General features: G+C 42.0%; 1 protein-coding gene across 2 annotated transcripts in view; it reads left to right on the top strand.

Annotated features, from left to right (window-relative positions):
- The window catches only part of LOC126293718 (F-box/LRR-repeat protein 2-like), a 111,920-nt gene that overhangs the window by 67,580 nt on the left and 23,018 nt on the right, over positions 1-21,322 (top strand). For both annotated transcript variants that reach the window (XM_049987029.1, XM_049987030.1), the window contains 4 exons: positions 3,362-3,666; positions 12,984-13,163; positions 13,434-13,613; positions 19,780-20,004. In XM_049987029.1, the coding sequence (XP_049842986.1) occupies positions 3,362-3,666; positions 12,984-13,163; positions 13,434-13,613; positions 19,780-20,004 (890 nt within the window). The remainder of the gene's footprint in view (positions 1-3,361; positions 3,667-12,983; positions 13,164-13,433; positions 13,614-19,779; positions 20,005-21,322) is intronic.

The raw sequence follows: 21,322 nt of genomic DNA, 5'->3' as shown, positions 1-21,322 counted from the left end.
GATGGCAGTTACAAGAGTCGAGGGACATGAAAGGGAGGCAGTGGTTGGGAAGGGAGTGAGACGGGTTTGTAGCCTATCCCCGATGTTATTCAATCTGTATATTGAGCAAAGGAAACAAAAGAAAATTTTGGAGTAGGTCCATGGAGAAGAAATAAAAACTTTGAGGTTCGCTGATGACAGTGTAATTCTGTCAGAGACAGCAAAGGACCTGGAAGAGCAGTTGAACGGAATGGACAGTCTTGAAAGGATGGTATAAGATGAACATCAACAAAAGCAAAACGAGGATAATGGAATGTAGTCAAATTAAGTTGGGTGATGCTGAGGGAATTAGATTAGGAAATGAGACACTTAAAGTAGTAAAGGAGTTTTGCTATTTGGGAAGCAAAATAACTGATGATGGTCGAAGTAGAGAGGATATAAAATGTGGACTGGCAATGGCAAGGAAAGCGTTTCTGAAGAAGAGCAATTTGTTAACTTCGAGTATAGATTTAAGTGTCAGGAAGTCGTTTCTGAAAGTATTTGTATGGAGTGTAGCCATGTATGGAAGTGAATCATGGACGATAAATAGTTTGGACAAGAAGATAATAGAAGCTTTCGAAATGTGGTGCTACAGAAGAATGCTGAAGATTAGATGGGTAGATCACATAACTAATGAGGAAATATTGAATGGGATTGGGGAGAAGAGAAGTTTGTGGCACAACTTGACCAGAAGAAGGGATCTGTTGGTAAGATGTTCTGAGGCATCAAGGGATCACAAATTTAGTGTTGGAGGGCAGTGTGGAGGGTAAAAATCGTAGAGGGAGACCAAGAGATGAATACACTAAGCAGATTCAGAAGGATGTAGGTTGCAGTACGTACTGGGGGATGTAGCAGCTTGCACAGGATAGGGTAGCATAGAGAGCTGCATCAAATCAGTCTCAGGACTGAAGACCACAACAACAACATTGGCTGTTAACATTGATAGGTTGGTAATGGAGTTTTTGGCTTGTATTCGACGTGTATTTGGCTTAGGCGCTCTGCTGTTAACTGGAGGTCATTTTCACATTCTTGTATTGTTGCTTTATTGTCTGTGAATAGCTGAGCAGTTAGATTATTGTGCTTATTTAATTTAGTTGCTGGATAATTATCTAATTCCCAATCCAAATTTTAAGGGTATTGTAGTATAGATGTTAAACAGAGAGAATTAGAGGGAATGCCCCTGTTGCACTCCTTGTTTTCACCTCATTTGTTCTTTTCTCTGCCGTATTTAACTTTTTCTTCTACACGGTAGAGACTCAAGATTAATCCTACGAGGAGTGGTGACTAGCCCCTGTCACCCGTTTTGCCCGTAACTTACAGGGTGTCCGAAAAGTCTTTCCCTGATTACATAAATTGATAACTCAGGCTAGAAGTATGATACAAATATGAAACTGGTGTCTAATTGTTTACAAACTATCAATGTTTTTTTCACACATCAGTAAACTTCCACATGAGCACCATTGGTATCACCTAGCACATCTAGGCGATATTCAATTTCCGTCCACACATTAGCCAACATTACTGGAGGGATCGATTCAACGATTGTGGTTATCTGTTGCCGCAGGGTTTCCAGATCTGGTACACGTGTTCGGTAGACCTCGTCCTTCACATAACCCTATAAAAATAAGTCTAATGGGGTTATGTCAGGAGAGTGTGGAGGCCAAACCGTTGCCCCATCACGTCCAATCCATCGCCCAGGAAAGGTCATATCGAGATAGGCACGGACGTCCAAACCCCAATGAGGCGGTGCACTGTCTTGCTGAAACAAGACATCGGGGTGATACTGAAGCAGCTGAGGAACAGCATACATTTGCAACATGTCCAGATACACTGCAGATGTGAAGGTAGCCTCAGTGAATAAGAATGGCCCGATAATTCAATCGTGCAATAGCGCGCACCAAATATTCACCTTTGGACTGCCTCTGGTGCACTCCATGACCTCGACAGGGGGTTGTGAACCCCAAAGGCACACATTATGGCGATTGACTACTCCACCGACAAAAAAGGTCACTTCATCTGAAAAGTTAATTCGTCTGAGATAACCATCATCGTCCTCAATACTTGATAGCATTTTGACCGCGAAGTCATATCGACGTGTACTGTCATTGGTCAACAAGGCCTGAACAATTTGCACCTTGTATGCACAAAACAATAAACGTTTGTGTAAAATGTCATGGAGACAGCTTTTTGGCATTTGTAATTCACATGAGGCCCTGTGCACCGATTTCTTCAGACTTCTCAGAAAAGATTGCCTTACGGCTTTCACCCTGTCTGCTGAGGTTCTTGGTCAACCAGACCGCGGAAGGTCAGCAACTGATCCTGTGTTCTTGAACTTCTGATACCAGGCTTTAATGCTCTTAACATCAGGTGGATTCCTTCCAAATGTTGTTTGAAAGTGTGTCTGCACTGTTGTTGGTGATCGTGTCTCATGGTACCACAGGACACTCTGTTCCTTCTCCTGATTGGTTAACATGGCTTCTTGGGCACTGCACCTCATCCAGTACTTAGGTACTGTGAACTTAAAAAAGGAAAAAAAAATTGATAGTTGTAAGCAATTCGACACAAGTTTTGTGTTTGTATCTTACTTCTAGCCTGCGTTATCAATTTATGTAATCAGGGAAAGACTTTTCGGACACCCTGTATTTCTGTCTGCTGTATCGAAAACTACTTCAAAAGCTATTAAAGTGATGTGAGTTCAAAGATTAAATTCTGTTTGTCTATTAAAAGTTCTTGTACTGTAAAGATATTTTCGCTATATGACTGTCCTTTTGTAAATGCACTTTGATTGTCTTGGAGAAGTGATTCAGCTTAGTCTGTGCATTACAGAAAGGTAGTCATCACCAGTCCTAATATTGTATGCCTTATTATTACAGATATAGATTTCAGCTGACAGTGCAGCAATCGTCAGTGTATTTTAGGTTGTCACATAGACTAAATATAATTATGACGACACAAATTCCAACCCGACATATAGAAGCATTAGTCCAACTAATTATGTTGAATCTGCATGACTACCTGTTCTGCAGTGATGATAACTGCACTGTTAGCTGAAATCGGGATGTGCAATAAAAGACAGATTATTCTACATTGGGTGCTGACCATCTTTCTATCCTGGGTTACATCATGGTCACAAGAACTCTGATGAAATTGAATGTGATATTATTCTGTTGTTCAGTATTTTTGAGTGGATGTTATATGCCACATTAAACAGCCTGATGTGTCGAGTTTCTACATTTGCTTTTGTTGCCCTTTTTGAACAAGAAAATAACTTCTGCTGTGCTCCGTGAACTTTGGATTTGCACCTGTGTGTTTGTATAGCTTGGAAATAGTGTTTTACTTGCAGATGCTCAAGAACTTGGTTGAGAAGTGCCCCAAAATAAATTCACTGACGATACCCAGTGAAGTGATGAGGTCAGAGATACTTGCACAGGCAGTCTCTCACTTGGAGCATCTACGTGTCCTCTGTCTGGGAGAATACGATTCTAGCAATGAAACACCTCTTCTGCTGCGCCCAATAGCTGATAGTTGCCCACAGCTAGAAGAAGTTGACTTCACATTCAGCTATGTCAATATGGATGATCTGGAATACTTCCTGGAAGCCAAGAACAACACCCTTAAGTCCATACGCATAAAGTGGACAATGGCTGGGTGAGTGTTAATACCACTACTTGAATATTGTCTAGCTTCTTGTAAAATGAGTTTTCTTTGAAGATTATGCTTTATGTACAACAATTTTTGTCACACTATATAGTATTCAAAATGTTCAGGTCACCGTCTTCAATTATTCCTATGGCACTAATAAAGATAGGCAGACCTATGTTTGCAGCATTTGCAAATTTACTGAAAGCTTTTGACAATGTTGGCTCACACTCTTCGAAATTATGAAGTCAGCAGGTATAAAAAAAATACAGGGGACAAAATGTTATTTACAACTTGTACGGAAACCAAAATGCAGGTATTTACCTCGTGTAAGATGACCTTGATTATAAGCTGCCCCCCTTCTTTTCCTAGATGTCCTTGAGGAGAACTTATTATCTTATTCTGACACATCAGGATTATAAATTGTTTTAGTGACAAAGTAGCTGTCTAAAAAGTTATTACACCTAGTCTAAATTCATGCCATTTATTCTTTACATTTTGTAATACAAGGAGAAATAAGACATGAAAAGAAATGGTTTACATTAATTTGTGGGCCGTTTCCTTTTCTACATTTTTCACTAGCCAACCCTGTCATCCGTGGTATCACTATTTTCAATAGTCATCCTAATAGCATAGCTGTGACATTTATATCTTGTTGCTGCAAATATTTAGCTGTTTCTTCAGAATGTGTGCAATTTCTGTGAGACCTGAGAACACAACTGTTTTCATCCAAATACATATATCAGATTTCGCTTATATGCTGACGTGAGGATGTTACAATGTCTCATGCTTCCAAACTTATTGTCTGCCAGACGCTTTTTCATTGGCTGCCCAGAACTAGTAGTTGATACACCCCCTTTAATTCCCATCATGTGTCACTGTGTCGACAACATTGGAGCATGAAACACCTATGTGTACAACTAGTACCTATCTAGCTGTTTACTGTCTGGTGCAGAAATGAGTACTACTGTTGACTACTTGTATAATTTTAGTCGCTTCAATCCTGTTTACAAGTGGACTCAGGTAAACTGGAGTTCAAAGCCAGAGTATGCAGTATAGAGTCACATAAACTCGGGCCGGTGAAACATGTCAGTTGATAGCTCGCGTGTGGTTGGCTACACTGTGATTGCGAGGTTGCAATAGCTGCCACCGCACACATCCACAACTCTGAAGTACATTTTGTAAATGTAAGCTACAATCAACGTTTATACGTAGGTGCAACAAATGGAGAGAATGACGACGGAGACAAACCAGGAAATAAAAACACCTGAAGTTAATGACAATGTCCACGAAAAGTCGTTCCAAATTGTTACAGTAATAGCTGCATGTAAAGCATTGTATAATAATGTAATCCAAGCATACCAAATAGCGCACTGTTCACACTCGGAAAGTAATAAAGTAAAACATGCATAGCCTATCCGATTGCAGACAGAAAAAGAATTAATTCTGTATAAATTTACACTCACCAATTTACGATGTCAGTGGAGCAATTTAATCCAGTTCTACTTCACAAACTACAGTGTTCACATACTTTATTCAACATGTAAACATCACTGCAGAAGAAACTTCATGACAAATTAAGACTGTGTGCCGGAACAAGACCCGAACTCAGGACCTTTGCTCAGATGGTAGAGTACTTGTGCGCGAAAGGCCAAGGTCCTGAGCTTGAGTCTTGTTCCGGCACAGTTTTAATCTGCCAGGAAGTTTCATATCAGTGCACACTCCACTGCAGAGTGAAAAATCTCATTCTGGAAACATTCCTCAGGCTGTGGCTAAGCCATGTCTGCGCAGTATCCCTTCTTCCAGGAGTGCTAGTTCTGCAAGGTTCGCAGAAGAGCTTCTGTGAAGTTTCGAAGGTAGGAGACAAGATACTGCCAGAATTTAAGCTGTGAGGACGGGTTGTGAGTCTTGATTGGGTAGCTCTGATGGTAGAGCACTTGCCCGCGAAAGGCAAAGGTCCCAAGTTGGAGTCTTGTTCCGGCTCACAGTTTTAATCTGCCAGGAAGTTTCATACAGCGCACACTTCACTGCAGAGTGAAAATCTCATTCTGGTCACTACAGATATTCGGATTTAGGTTCTGACATGTTTGATATGCTTGCCATCATTGGCAATGATGTGGCATAGACAAACACAGAAATTCTGCATGACCTGTTGAAGTGTCAGAACATGCATGCTGTTGATGACCTCCTGAATGACTGTTTTCAGCTCAGCAACGGTTTTGGGGTTATTGCTGTACACCTTGTCTTTAAAATAGCCCCACAAAAAGGAGTTGCATGTGTTCAGATCCGGAGAATAGGCAGCCAATTGAAGCCCATGCCAGTGGTCTCTGAGTACCCCAGAGTGAGAATGCGGTCCCCAAAGTGTTCCGCCAGGATGTCAAAACTCTCCTGCTTTGATGGGGTCAAGCTATGTCGTGCATGAGCCATATATAGTAGAAATTGGGGTCTCTTTTTTTTGGATAAGGGGGATGAAATAATGTTCCAGAACCTTCATGTACCATTAGGTAGTCACCATGCCATCAAGGAATATCACACTGATTATTCTGTGACTGGACACTGCACTCCACACAGCCATCCGTTGAGGGCGAAGAGAAATTCTCAATTGCGAAATACGGAAAGTTGGCTTCGTTGCTAAACCAAACCATGCATTAGCATACTAATTCCCAGTGTGTCCCGCGGCCAACCGTGCACTTTGAACATCCTAATGCAAACTGCTCAGAAGTTGACAGTTTTATTTTGTATAGTTCAATAATTGTCACCCAGTACATGGCATCCATAGATGTAGGAGACCTTTTATTTTAAACCTGTTGACATACTACAGGAGTTTGTGATATGAATGAACTGTGCTATTTCCTGTTTTAAAAAAATTGTCAAATTTCAAGCAGAGCAGTACAATGGAACCTCGCTCCCATAACTTGCGTAATTCGTTCCAGAATCTTACACTTAGTGTGAAGTGCTTGCTAAGTAAAACCCAAGGAAAACAGGATCTGAACACTCTCTAAGATATAGTATAAATTGGCAGAGGGATACAGCAAAAAGATACCATTTACTACATTCTGGATATAACTGTGTGTGTTTACACTTCACAAGTATTTATTTTCTAGAGCAAATAAATCAATGCTGTTATATTCTGAAATGTTAGGTTGACACTTTCCTGTTCCTTCAGATGTCAGGAGTGTAAAGAATTTATCACCCGACCTTTGACAAGAACTTTGACTATGAATTCTGCTGTGCACATTGATACACTCTATTATCATTGCTAGTCGCAATTTTTTGCTACAGCTCCCACAGCAACACAGTTTTGGCAATGATGTGCAAACGAAAATGACCACTCTTATAACTTCAAGTTGAATAAACATATTTCAAGGATGACGCAATACATGAAAGTCACAGATCAAGTAAACAGTGTACACTTTAACAGTCAAATCATAATTGAGTCCGAGTTTAGCAGCCGCTGGCTGGCTGACCGCTTAGGTGGCGCTGCTGCTGCATGGCTGGCAGACAGCGCTGCATGTAGAGGACGTGCATAACTGCGGGGCGGCACTTTGAAAGATCGGCGAGTCACAACACTTTTCCCCCCTTGTGAAGTTTTTGCACAGGTCTTGATGGAGGTGGCCTGTAGATTGCTAACGTTCATAGGTGTTGTTTGACTGGCTGTAAAGGCTCGAGGAGGAGGCTTACCCTTACGGACAGAAGTCCCCGATGATAATGGGTTGAGATCACAGAAGACGTGGGGGTCGAATGTGCTGGGGCCCCGAGCACCAATCTGCCCATTGCAGCAAGTCTGGTTGTTATTACAGGAGACATGGCGATGTGTCCGTGGCCTTAGGAGAAGGTGGTGAGTAGAGTTGTTCCGACAGATGATGGTCATATGATTCCTGCATGGACACGTCTCCTGGTGGCGTCAGTTCTTGTACTGACACCGATATGATTGTGAGAGGACTGCATTGTGAGTAAGGAGAGATTCCAGTATCCCAAGCGTCAGTTAGAGCCGAAGATTGGTGTAGCGGCATCCGGAACAGGCGTTGCCGGCACACGAGGCCGAAGCTGGTCCGAATGATGCACTGCAACCCCCGTGAGTCTGGATTTCATACAGGCATCGGTCACAGTGTCGTAAGATGCGAACAGGACTCCATTTTGGCTGCCTGCCATTTGCTTGTACTCATACAAGGTCATCGTCGGTGAACCGGCCAAGCGAAGGCACTCGCGGCCGTGAGGTGGAAAGCCACAGAAGATGAAGTAGCGAGCGGAGCTGTTGGCCATGTAAGAGCTCAGCTCACCGTTTGACTGTGGTTGGAACGGAGGGGCCGTGACTTGTTTGACGCCGTGACGGGCAGAAAAATCCACAAAATCAGAAGAGGCAATTTGCGGACCATTGTCAGTAAGAAGAGTAGAGGGAAGGCCTTCCAAAGAGAAAATTCGAGCTAGAGCATTTGTGGTTGCTGCGATGGTAGGCGACCTGCAACGGACAATGAAAGGAAAGTTAGAGTAGCGTCAATAACGAGAAGCCAATAACTACCTAAAAAAGGTCCCATGAAGTATGCATGAATACGCTCCCAGGGCTTCTCAGGTGAAGGCCACGGTGACAAAGATGACTTCGGGGCGGCGACCTGTGATGCACAAGGGCCACAGACAGCGACCATGTGTGTGATTTCAGAGTCAATGCTAGGCCAGTACACATGACGGCGCGCCAGAGATTTTGTGCGAGAGACACCCCAGTGCCCTTGGTGAAGGAGGCGCAAGACCGCTGCTCGGCAACATCCAGGTGGAAACACAAAAGTTTGTGCCTATCGAATGCCAGAACAGGACCCATGGGAAGGCGAGACAGTGCATCAGCATTCGCATGTTGAGCCGTCGGCCGGAAATGAATCACATAATTGAAACGAGACAAGTAAAGAGCCCAGCGCTGGAGGCGGTGTGCAGCCTTGTCAGGAAGTGACGTTGATGGATGAAACAAGGAAACAAGTGGTTTGTGATCCGTAACAAGATGAAATTTGGATCCATAGAGAAAAACACCAAACTTATGAAAAGCATAAATAATGGCCAAAGCTTGTTGTTCAATTTGAGAATACTTTGGCTGGGCATCTGTGAGTGTTTTGAAGGCATAAGCAATGGGTTGTTCAGAACCGTCAGTAAAACGGTGCCCAAGGACTGCACCGACCCCATATTGAGAGGCGTCAGTGGCAAGAACAATATGTTGGCCAAGTCGATAAGTAGCCAGGCACGGGGCCTGTTTCAGCAAAGTCTTCAATTTCTGGAAAGTTACATCGCATGATGCGGACCAGTGAAAAGGCACGTTTTTATGCAACAGGCGATGCAACGACTGAGCCACCGAAGCAGCAGACGGTAAAAACTTGTGATAGTATGCTATTTTCCCCGAGAAGGCCTGTAGTTCCTTAATAGATGTGGGGCGAGGAAGGGCATCGATCGCAGCGACAGTTTCGTGAAGTGGGCGAATACCATCCCGAGAGAGTTGAAACCCAAAGTATGTGATAGATGCCTGAAAAAAATTTGATTTCTGAAGATTACATTTAAGACCAGCAGTCTGTTAGCCATGAAAAAGCGTGCAGAGATTTCGAAGATGTTCGTCAGTGGTTGAGTCAGTGACAACAATGTTGTCCTGGTAATTTATGCACCCAGGGACAGTGAGCAACAATTGTTCCAAGAATCACTGAAAGAGAGCAGGGATGCTGGCAACCCCGAATGGCCACCGTTTGTATTGATAGAGGCCAAAAGGCGTGTTAAGGGACCAGAAACTGCCGGGAAGCAGTGTCGATGCATAGGATAAGTGTCGACAAGGCATTGAGCATTTACAGTGGCTTTGAAGTAGCAACAGAGATGAATATCACCATTTGGCTTTGCAACGACAATGACAGGAGAGGACCACTCACTGGAAGTGACAGGAAGCAAGACCCCTGAAGCAGTTAGACGATCCAGCTCCCATTTGACCTGATCACAAAGGGCCACAGGAATGGGCCGAGCCCGAAATAACTTAGGCCGAGCAGTGGGTTTGAGTGTGATATGAGCTTCAAAGTCGTTTGCACGGCCTAACCCAGGAGAAAAAAGGGACGAAAATGTTGTCGACAAGGAATCCAACTGAGCATAAGGAATAGCATCAGAGACGATATTGACAGAGTCAGCTATGGAGAGCCCAAAAACGCGAACAGCATCGAAACCAAAAAGTTTCTCCGTGTTACTATAGTCGACCACAAATATGGGAACAGTGCGAACGACAGATTTGTAAGATATCTCAGCATCAAATTGTCCCAAGAGAGAAATCTTCTGTTTATTGTACGTCCGTAATTGCCTAGTGACAGGTGACAGGATTGGAGAACTCAGCTGAAGATACGTCTGAGGATTGATGATAGTGGCAACAGAACCAGTATCCACCTCCATGCGAACATCTCGACCAAGTATTTGGACAGTGAGGAATAACTTCCTTGAAAGGGAAGTAGTACAATCGACAGATAATACAGAATCAGAATCAGCGTCATGTTCATGAACATGTATGCGGTCGGATTTGCAAATGGATGACACATGACCCGTTTTTTTTTTGCATTTGTGACACATGGCCCAATGTTGTGGACAATCTTCTCATGAATGTTTCGTAGAACACCACGGACATGAAGGAAGACGCCGTGGGTTTTGCTGCAGTTTCTTAGAGGTTAGTTTACGGTTAAGCCGAGGCTCCACTTGCGAGCATACTGCGGTGTCATCGGCAGGCGGGGACACGCCACGCGCTTCGTCAACATCGCACAGAGGTTGTATTTCCCCGACGTCGCCCCATGCCTCTATTTGTGCTCCAGCGGCGCGAGAAATTTCAAAAGACTGAGCTACGGATAGGACTTCCGCTAGAGTCGGATTTGCCAACTGAAGGGCACGCAGCCTAACTTCTTTGTCGGGCGCTGATCGGATAATAGCATCCCATACCATGGAATCAGCATAGGATTCTTTGTGAACTTCAGTAACAAATTGACACTTTCTACTGATGTCGTGAAGTTCAGCAGCCCAAGCGCGATAGGATTGATTCGATTGTTTTTGACAACAATAAAAGGCAACACGAGAGGCTACCCCATGTGTTTGCTTTTGAAAATAGACGGACAAAAGTGAACACATTTCAGCAAAGGACAAAGACGCGGGATCTTTCAAAGGAGCCAATTGCGACAACATGAAATCCATGAAAGGATCAGAGTGTTACATGTTTGTTCGCCTGCGACATGAAATGCCAAGAAGTGCTGTCGAAGTAGTTTTTCATAATCAGACCAGTCTTCCGCCATATCGTCGTAAGGAGGAAAAGGAGGTAGAGACTACGACAAGAGACGTCCCGCATTTCATGCCGCGACAAAATCACAAATCACATTTGTGAGCAGCGTTTGCTGTTCTATGAGACTTTGCAATAGTTGCTCTAAAGTAGCCATGGAAACATGTGGGTCAACAATGGAAAAGAAAAATCCCATCCTCGTCGCCAATTGTTATAACTTCAAGTTGAATAAATATATTTCAAGGAAGATGCAATACATGGAAGTCACAGATCAAGTAAACAGAGTAAGACATGTGTACACTTAACAGTCAAATCATAATTGAGTCCGAGTCTAGCAGCCACTGGCTGGCTGGCCGCTTAGGTGGCACTGCTGCTGCATGGCTGGCAGACAGCGCCACATGTAGAGGACGCGCGTAACTGCGCGTCAGCACTTCGAAAGATCGGCGAGTCACAACAACCACTCAAAACAGATAAGACTTGGTTCAGGAATAGAACAAGAGGGAAGAGGGGTGCTGCAGTACACTCACCTGTCTCGAGTAATAGGTTGAACAAGAAAGTCAGTTGTGTGAAAGGGGCTTCTTTGATGAAAGTAAACATGTTGCTTCTGCGTAGCTCAAATCTAAAGCAGCTGCTATTGAGTATGAAACAGAAATGAACATGACCTCAATTCGTGTCAGTCAAGTGCTGGAGTGAGGCACATGCCATGGCTTGCAGTCACGTTACAAATTGATACCGCACCTCCCTCAGTCCCTCTTTTTGTTTCTGTCCCTGCAGATAATTTATGAAGTGTCAGTTATATTTAAAGTTTCTGTATGGCGTTCCCCTCCCGTGAGGACAAACAGCCACCCCTCACAAGTTAGATTTTATACTTGTCTTTCAGTATACCTAAAACAAGTAAAACATAAATACAGGTAATGGTATGCCTACATGAAAATGAGCATAGGCCTGTCTGTGTCTGTCTGTCTGTCTTTGGGAATTTGAGACTCGCAGCACGAGAAAAGAATTACACTGTCTTCCCACAAACAAATTGACTGCTATAATTCTACACGCTTTCCCAGTGAGGCATTGTCATCTTGTTTAATCGGCTTCCTGTCAGTTATTCACGTCTTTACTGCAGGAAAGATGTGAATAACCAGCAGAAACCCAATTAACCAAGATGACAAATTAGCTTTTGTTTTCTTAAAATTTGGCGTATACGCAAATAATAACTAGGAAGAGAGGGTGACAACTTGTTCATCAATGAGACATAATTTTAGAAATTGTGCGCGTTGTGCTTGCAAGCTTTTGCCTTAGTATAATTTGCATGTTATTGCATACTGCATTTTCTTGCAATTAAATAGTTGTTACAAATTTGATTGCATTTGTATGTACAGTTGTAGTTCAAAATGTTCAGTACATTGTCCGTACTTAAGTTATTTTAGGAAATTTCAAAATTTGAGGACAAAAATAAGAAATTGAGGATATTTATTGTCCTCATCAGTTTTAAAGGAATTTGAAGGCAAAGCTTGAAAATTGAGGACAGTCTCCAGAAGATGAGGATGTCTGGACTCTTTGGTTTAACGATTAAAAGAATGATAGAGGCTGGTGTTACTGCACCATTGGATGTTGGGGGGGGGGGGGGGGGGGAGGGGATATTGAGGAGACAGATGGTAGTCATTTTTCAGTAGGTCAGGAGCAAAAGTGGGGCACTGCGGACTCCCTGTGGTGGACCGCAGGTTATGTCCTCCATTCCCAGGCTATTTATGTACCTGAGTTACAGTCCATACAATGATTCCAGTAATGTCAAAAGACTTAGTTTGCTAAACAGAATTTTGTAATTTACACAGTTGGATGCTTTGGCGAAGTCACAGAATATACCTACAGGATGATTAGTGGCAATATATTGTGTTAATTTCTATAAAATTAAAATGATTAATCAGTTGAAAATGATGTAGTAATCAAAACTGAACATGGTTGTTAGAAATACAGATTTATCGCCATTAATTTGGAGTTACGGGGTTATCTGTTTTTTAGACTTCTGAATTGTGAGAGGAGATTAATTATCTTGAGCTGCATTGAATCACAGGTGTGTCACCCCACTACTCGCATCCTGTGCTGGTGGCTTGGAACGTCTGAGGCTTTACAAGTATGATGTTCACGTCGAAGAGCTGGAGGCCTTTACTGCTCTTGGAAGAATGGAGAATTTGCAGGAACTTAAAATGGGGTGGATTGACCCATCACCTGGTACAGCTGCTCTAGCATTTAAGTAAGTTGTGTGGTAAATGCATTAACACTATGATTGTGCATGTCCTTGCATCAGGTCATTTTTCTCTGTCTGCCATCTTGTTTTCTTCCTATTCTCACACAACTTATTACAGATTTACTATCCTTGTGTGTCCTAAGTAGATAAAGGGCTTTCTCAGATAATATCAGTGATTTTCTGCAGATCAAGTCAGACTGGTGTGCAAATTTTGTCACTAATGTGGCAATATTGATTTGTCAGTGTGTAAAATATGTACTTTTTTGATTGTTTAAGGGATGGAAGGCTACGGAAACTGAGAGCACTGGATCTACGTTGTTCATCTGCCCTGGACGATGCCACAGTAATTGCCATCTGTCGTGGGTGCCCCGCTTTACGTGAACTCAATCTCTGGGGTGCCGATAAGCTGTCTGATTTTGCCTTCTCGGAGATCTACCGTCTGCAACTTCTTGAAATGTAGGCTTTATATTTTACTTTGTTCCACAGTGGAAATACAATATCTGATTGAGAAATGAAACATTGAGTGGTGAAGCAGCAGACTCCAAACAGTTGTGATACTAATTAATTAACTGTTTGGTCAAAATGGCAGTTCAGGCTCTGTATAGTGAGTTTCACCTCATGACATTTAATGAATGTAATATCACTCAAGAAGGCCATGTTTGAGCTTATTAAGTCCTCCAGTAGGGCTGGAGGGGTATAGCTCGTCATGCATTCTGAATCTTTCTCGGAAATTGTCTAAAGAAATGTTTCATCTTTCAGCCTGATTAATGGTATTGAAGGTGAAGTCATACTTTCTTTTAGGCACATGATTGTCAGTGAAGAAAGTCTCTCCAAGCAATTGGAGGTACAAAGGTAGAAATAGTGTTGAGTTCAGGTTTGTTCATTTTCTATTCCCTAACTTGGATCACGAAAGTCTTTTACTACTTGTTGAATAAACTGAAACACAAATAAGTAAGAGTTATTGGTCTCGTGAATTTCCAGGACAAGTATGAAAACAATAGGAATCAATGTAACTCGATTTACGTTCGTGGAAACTGCTCATAGGTGGGACTGAAGCCACTCCTTTAGTTGATCGGTATTACAGTCCGCCAAAGTAGAACTTAATCCTTTTGTGGCTACAAGCACAAGTGTATGACCCCAGACGGCTACAGGTGTACATGTACATCCGGCAGGCAGAACTTCCAGACAGCTAGGGCATTCATTTATGCCTGGCAGTTGGGAAGGCCTGATGGCTAAGGGAATTCATATATACAAGGCATCTTTTTTAAGTAAGCACCGTTTTGAAATTTAGAAAAAGGTGTGCTAAGATATCTCAGTAACTTTATTTTTACATGAAAGGCTCTATCTTAATCTACTTTTATACATAATTTCCATCAATATTGAGGCATTTGCCATAACGTTGTACCAGTTTATGAATGCCCTCCTCATAGAAGTCGGCCATCTGACTCGTTAACCACTGCATCACCACTATTTTGACTTCGTCATCGTCTTGAAGACGCTGACTGCCCAGGTGTTTCTTCAAGTGCAAGATAGAGGCTGTAAGAAGGATGATTTCGAGTTTCCGATCGAAAAGACGTGATGAGACCTTTGGGCTGATTCGCCACATGCGGACGGACATTGTCTTGCAGCAAAACAATACCCTTACTCAACTTGCCATGTCTTTTGTTCTGATTTGAATTGTACGGTGCAGATTGTGCAGTGTCTTACAGTAAGCTGCTGCATTGATTGTCTCATTAAGAGGCGAAGACAAAAACTATGGCTATGACGAAGACGATGACGAAGTCAAAGACAGTGGTGATGCAGTGGTTAACAAGTCAGGCGGCAGACTTCTATGAGGAGGGTATTCTGAAACTGGTACAACATTATGACAAGTGCCTCAATATTGATGGAAATTATGTAGAAAAGTAGATTAAGGTACAGGCTTTCATATAAAAGTAAAATTAGTGAGGTATCTTAGCACATCTTTTTTTAATTTCAAAATGGTACTTACTTAAAAAAACATGCCTTGTACGTGGATGCAGGAGCAGGTAAATGTGCACAATAGAATAACAATTCACTATTGTATGCATTTCAACATTTGTGCAGTGCTGTCATTATCTGCTCTTCTTCATAATGTCGGAAAGCACTACAACTGTCACCTGCCTGTGGCACCTGTTTTCCTAATGTACACAAGACAAATTAGATAAACATAGCCTATATCATCTGAAGGATGTAAATTATCCTGTCGAACTGACACATCAGATGTTACAATAGGAGATAAATCAGCAGCTACTTATAGTTTCTCAGCAACACCGCTGCCGTGCGACATCTAGGCGGTCAGAGTTTAGGGCATGTATCGTAGGGGTGGTTCACTTTAAAACTGTGTCTTGAAACCTATTTTTCTGATATTAAGAACACTTTTGACCGCTAGTGTCAGTGCCTCGTTGGCACCATCTTCAGTTCACTGTATAAACAGACAAAATTAGACTTACAACAAGCAACAACTGTGATATGCAACATAAATTATTTAAAATGAATTAACCATACATACCCCTTACTAAAAAGTATAATAGAGGGAGCAAATATATCAAGATGGTAAACTAAAATGCATGACAAACAAACATTGGTCATAAACGTATCATGTACCCATTGGCTGTATTAATAAAAACTGCATCAGACAATGGTAACATAATATTAAGTAAAAGTTACAATATTGTAGTAATTAGAAAAGCTTTCCAGAATGAGATTTTCACTCTGCAGCGGAGTGTGCGCTGATATGAAACTTCCTGGCAAACTGTGTGCCTGACCGAGACTCGAACTTGGGACCTTTGCCTTTCACGGGCAAGTGCTCTACCATCTGAGCTACCGAAGCACGACTCACCCTTGGTACTCACAGCTTTACTTCTGCCAGTATCTTGTCTCCTACCTTCCAAACTTTACAGAAGCTCTCCTGCGAAACTTGCAGAACTAGCACTCCCGAAAGAAAGGATATTGCGGAGACATGGCTTAGCCACAGCCTGGGGGTTGTTTCCAGAATGAGATTTTCACTCTGCAGCGGAAGGCAAAGGTCCCGAGTTCGAGTCTGGCCGGGCACACAGTTTTAATCTGCCAGGAAGTTTCATATCAACGCACACTCCGCGGCAGAGTAAAAATCTCATTCTAGAAACATCCCCCAGGCTGTGGCTAAGCCATGTCTCCGCAATATCCTTCCTTTCAGGAGTGCTAGTTCTGCAAGTTTCACAGGAGAGCTTCTGTAAAGTTTGGAAGGTAGGAGACAAGATACTGGCAGAAGTAAAGCTGTGAGTACCGGGCGTGAGTCGTGCTTTGGTAGCTCAGTTGGTAGAGCACTTGCCCGCGAAAGGCAAAGGCCCCGAGTTCGAGTCTCGGTCGGGCACACAGTTTTAATCTACCAGGAAGTTTCAGGAAAGCTTTCATTGAAAAGGTACGCTGAGTCATGTTGCACAAATAATGGTATCGCATACAGTGATCACACTGTAATGAAATGTTCAGAAATCACAGAATCTCTCAGTTCAGAAATGTTCCGAAATAGGGAATCGAAATAATGAATGCATAAACATGCTTAAATATGAAAAGAAGTAATGCATTAAGGGCATGCATGCCTGAACCATGAAATCCATTAAGAAATAAACAAAACATGGGACTAGTCAGCTGACAATAGAACTTACTGTCCTGAGATTGCTATACTACATAAATAAAGGCATGATGCTAAAAAAGTAACTCATCACGCCACTACAATTACTGCTATAAGAACAGTAATGTAATGCCAAAAATATCGGTAAAAGGAGCAAGCCATAGTAAAGAAGAAAACTTTGTGGACTATAGTAAGTTAAAATGTAAATAATACATCTATTATGGTGGACAATATATAGTGTGTACATTATGTGATCAAAAGTATCCAGACACCTGGCTGAAAATGACATAAAAGTTCGAGGTGCGCTCCATTGGTAATGCTGGAATTCTATATGGTATTGGCCCACCCTTAGCCTTGATGAGAGCTTCCACTCTCGTAGGCACATGTTCAATCAGGTGCTGGAAGGTTTCTTGGGGAATGACAGCCCATTCTTCACGGAGAGCTGCACTGAGGAGATGTATCGATGTCAGTCGGTGAGGCCTGGCACGAAGTCGGTATTCCAAAAACATCCCAAAGGTGTGCTGTAGGATTCAGATCAGGAATGTGTTCAGGTCAGTCCATTACAGGGATGTTACTGTTTTGTAACAACTGTGCCACAGTGTTGGTGGAGAGACGTTCATATGAAGATTGAAACAGATGGTGGAAAAATGCTCCTGTTGGAGCACAAAAAATTCAAACATGTTCGTCTTTATTTAAGTGTGTCCAACTGGAAAGTACTAGCTACCTCATTCTACCTTTCCAAGCACCTTCAAAATTTTCACACTAAATTTTGGCATACAAACATATTCGCCCATTTTTAACACGCAATTCACCTCAAACTCCCAAAAGCTCCTCTGACTTCAACTCACTCACACCCACAAGTCAACAGCTCTCATACCCTTCACTCTACTCCCTGTTTCACTTACTTACTCACTCACTCACTCACTCTTTCCGTCCAACTCATCATTCTCTCTCTCTCTCTCTCTCTCTCTCTCTCTCTCTCTCTCTCTCTCTCTCTCTCTCTCCCCCCTCCTCCCCCTCCTCCTTGTCATTCTCTGCTGTCACAGCCACAGTCACCTTTGTTCTGCCCTTCTACTACAGTCTCCTCTTGCCCTTCCTTCCTATTGCTACTGTCGCTTCTCATTGTCATTGTCGTATACACTCTCTCATTATCACTGACTCTCACCCACTTCCAGTTTCTTCTTCCCTTTATTCCTCCTCCCTGCCACTGTCTCCATTACTCCTGTTGCAGCATTGTTCTGTCCATGTCAACTGTGTTCAGCTGCCACTAGTACCTCTTTCTCTCACGCTGTCATGTCTATTATCGTCAGTATTTATTAGTTTTACACCTCTTTGCCACTGCCACTGTCTTCTTCCCTCTCAGTGTGAGAAGTTGAATATGTTTACATATCAAATTTTTTAAACATTTTTTAAAGATGCTGAGGAAGGAAGAAGAAGACACCTTGTATCCCACTTTACAGCCTGTTTTTTAAAAATTAGCAGGAACATTTTTGCATTTCTTGTGCTCTTACAGTAGCATTTTTCTGCTGGTTCCCTTCTTTTCCCAGCTGCAGCAGGGCATGTCAGTCACATGAAAAGAAATATATTGGTCAGTAAAATATAGTTAGTTTACTTATGTGAAATTGAAATAACACAAAACTAATTTTACACCTCAGACTGTGTTTTAGATGCCAAAAATTTTCTTGTATATTTCAGTGCAACATGGGGTTTATACATAATGGAGACGCTTTACAACCTCTTTCTTTGTGCTGCATCACTTTATAAACTATTGTACATTTTCGCATCACACCGGATTTTACTTGCACAAGTAGGGTAAAGATATGAAGATAATTTTAAGGTTGTTAGAGATTGGAATCTTAGGAATACATTATAAAAATTACAGCCATTTGCTGCATAGATATCTGTGAATGTGTGGCTGGGTTTTTGTGTAAGAAAAAAATGGGCATTTGTTGATAACTGATAAAGATTTTTAAAAAAATGGGGAGATGACTCGTTTAGATAAATGCCCAGATAATATGCTATTAAAATTGGAGCAGTTTGCTTTGTTACTAAGAAAATTTTCAAGATTGTTAGGGATCGGGATCTTGGGAGTATATTGTAAAAATTTCATTCCTTTCTGTGCATTGCTGTCTTCGATTCCTCAGTTGGGTTTAGGTCCACTGTTGAAGGCAGAAATATAGTGAAAGAAACACTATTTTTGGGAGGGTGTTGGGGACAAGGAACCACACATGAACTAATGCTGTCTCTGTAAGTCCCATCAAGATCACCATAGACCGCATCAAAAAAAAAAAAAAAAAAAATCCTTAATTTGCCTTAGCAGGAGGAATTATGTAATATTCATACTTTGACCTTGTACTGCAGGATGGCGACAATCAGACAATCCTGTTGAGTTTACAAATGGTCCCTATCCCAAGAGTTGTCTAAAACACTTGACTATACCTTTTTATCATCAATAGAACCTGAGGTAAGGACACTGGAAGATCCCATGGCGTTTTGGAGCATGTTAGGTATGTGTGCTGCTGCACGCGTTTCGATATTAGGATATTTCTGGCAGTCTCAATGACTGCAGCACTTTGTGAATGTGGTTTCATCAATATACAGGTGATGAAAAAGCTTCTTAGCTTTGTGTATTTATTTAACCTGACAAGGTAAGTGCCGTCATACCCTCTTATGAATTCTAGATATTTTGCGTTATGGCGAGCGTGTTGTAAGTTATATCTGGTATACAACATTTTAAAATATTTAGCAGTTACGTATACAGTCAGTCAGATTTAACTGTCCTGTTAATTTTGGAACCAGTTTCTAAGTATGTCATGACCGTACACATGTATTATATTGTAATTTAATGGTTTGACACCTTGTTATAGATATGTTCGTAATTTTATGATTTACATCAAAGACGCTGTTTTCTGCAGATGATGGCTAATTGTTGAGTGTTTCACTGCCCATTAATATCTGCATAAAATATATCACTCGTGTGGTTTGTTTCAGATTGGATGTGTCATGTTGCAAAGCTCTTGGTGGGGCTCTGATCCCTTTCCTCACCGGCCTACCACGACTTCACACATTAATCATGGAAGAAATGAATTTTCTAAAATTGGAACCAGGTCTAAGTAGTATTGTCAAATTGTCCAACTTGCGCCGCCTGTCACTGCAGAATTCCATAGTTACTGGAGTTCCATTTGATCAGTTTGCAAGCAAGCTTGTAAGACTCAGGTAAGAAAATGTCCAAGTGCTAATAGTGTTCTGAAAGGTTTTATATATTGATCTGAATGGTTTTTATATATGCCGCAGTTGGTAGCTATTGTGTGTCTTCATCTTTTGAAATACCAGTGCTGCGATAGGCATATATTATAAATATACACACTATTCTTAGCTTTAGGAACTGACAGTAGTTCCTTCCTTGGGATAGAGTTAGGAAGTTTTGGGAAGATTGAAAGTGAAGGGGACATCAGTAAAATCACAGGAAGGAAGAGAACCAATTGTTTTGAGTCTGAGAGAGACCAAATCTTCTCTCACCCTCAGAGAAGGTCAGCTGCTCTGGTACTGGGTCCTGAGTGAACTCTTTGTTCTTATAATTCCCCAAACTATCATATCTATGCCAAAGATGGAATTAGTAGTTCGGCATTGAGGAACCATCTGAGGAACTGCTTGAAAGTAACAGCTCCATGATTGGAAAGCAGACAATGTCTTAATGTTATAACCACATATCCCTCTGTGTTGTACAGAGTGTATCCAGAAAGTGACACGACTATGCTGCAGAGCAGTCATACCATTTGGTGAGGAGGGGGGGTTACCTTAGCTTTTCAGCAGTAAGTTGCTCAATTGCCTCCTTGCTCTTGGAGTGTTCATACAGCTTTTTCAGTGAACCTCTGATTAGTGGTTGCGTCAAACTTACAAGGGAGAATTCTTTAGAGCAGTGATCTACAGCAACATTTTGTGTGAAGTTCAACAAGACACTACTGGAAACTTCTGGAATGCTTAAGGAAGCCTTTTGAGCTGATTGCCTTTTCAGTTTGCATGTACAGGTGGTTCAAGGTGTTTAGAGAAGCTGGCAGGATGTATTAAATGAGGCCCAGGTGGTATGCCTGTCAACACTGTGAACGACGACCGTGACTCGTGTATGCCAGTCACTGAGTTCAGACAGCCGAATGAGTGTTAGCTTGATGTCAGAAATCTTGGACGTCCGAAAACAGTTGCTTGTGATTTTGTATTGGAAGACTTGGTTGTTCAGAAAATTTGTGCAAAACTTGTGCTCAGACTTTTGACCAGTGTGTGAAAGGAAGAGATCGACCAACTCTCTGAGAGGATACCAATTTACTATGATCAATGGGGATGAGATACAGGTCTTTCAATATGACCTGGAGTTGAAGGTGGAGTGAGGAATGGCACACAGTGTTGTCAGCTCACCAGAAAGAGGCTTGCATAAACAAGTTCCAGTAAAGTCTATGCTCATGATTTTGTTTTTTAATGTGAAGGGGATAGTGCACAATGAGTTTATACCCAATGGCCAGACTGACAGTGTCCAGTTTTT

This window comes from Schistocerca gregaria, chromosome 10 (assembly GCF_023897955.1).
Source record: "Schistocerca gregaria isolate iqSchGreg1 chromosome 10, iqSchGreg1.2, whole genome shotgun sequence".
Lineage (NCBI taxonomy): Eukaryota > Metazoa > Arthropoda > Insecta > Orthoptera > Acrididae > Schistocerca > Schistocerca gregaria.
Note: the sequence above shows the minus strand (reverse complement) of the source record. Positions and strands in the feature narration are given on the sequence as shown.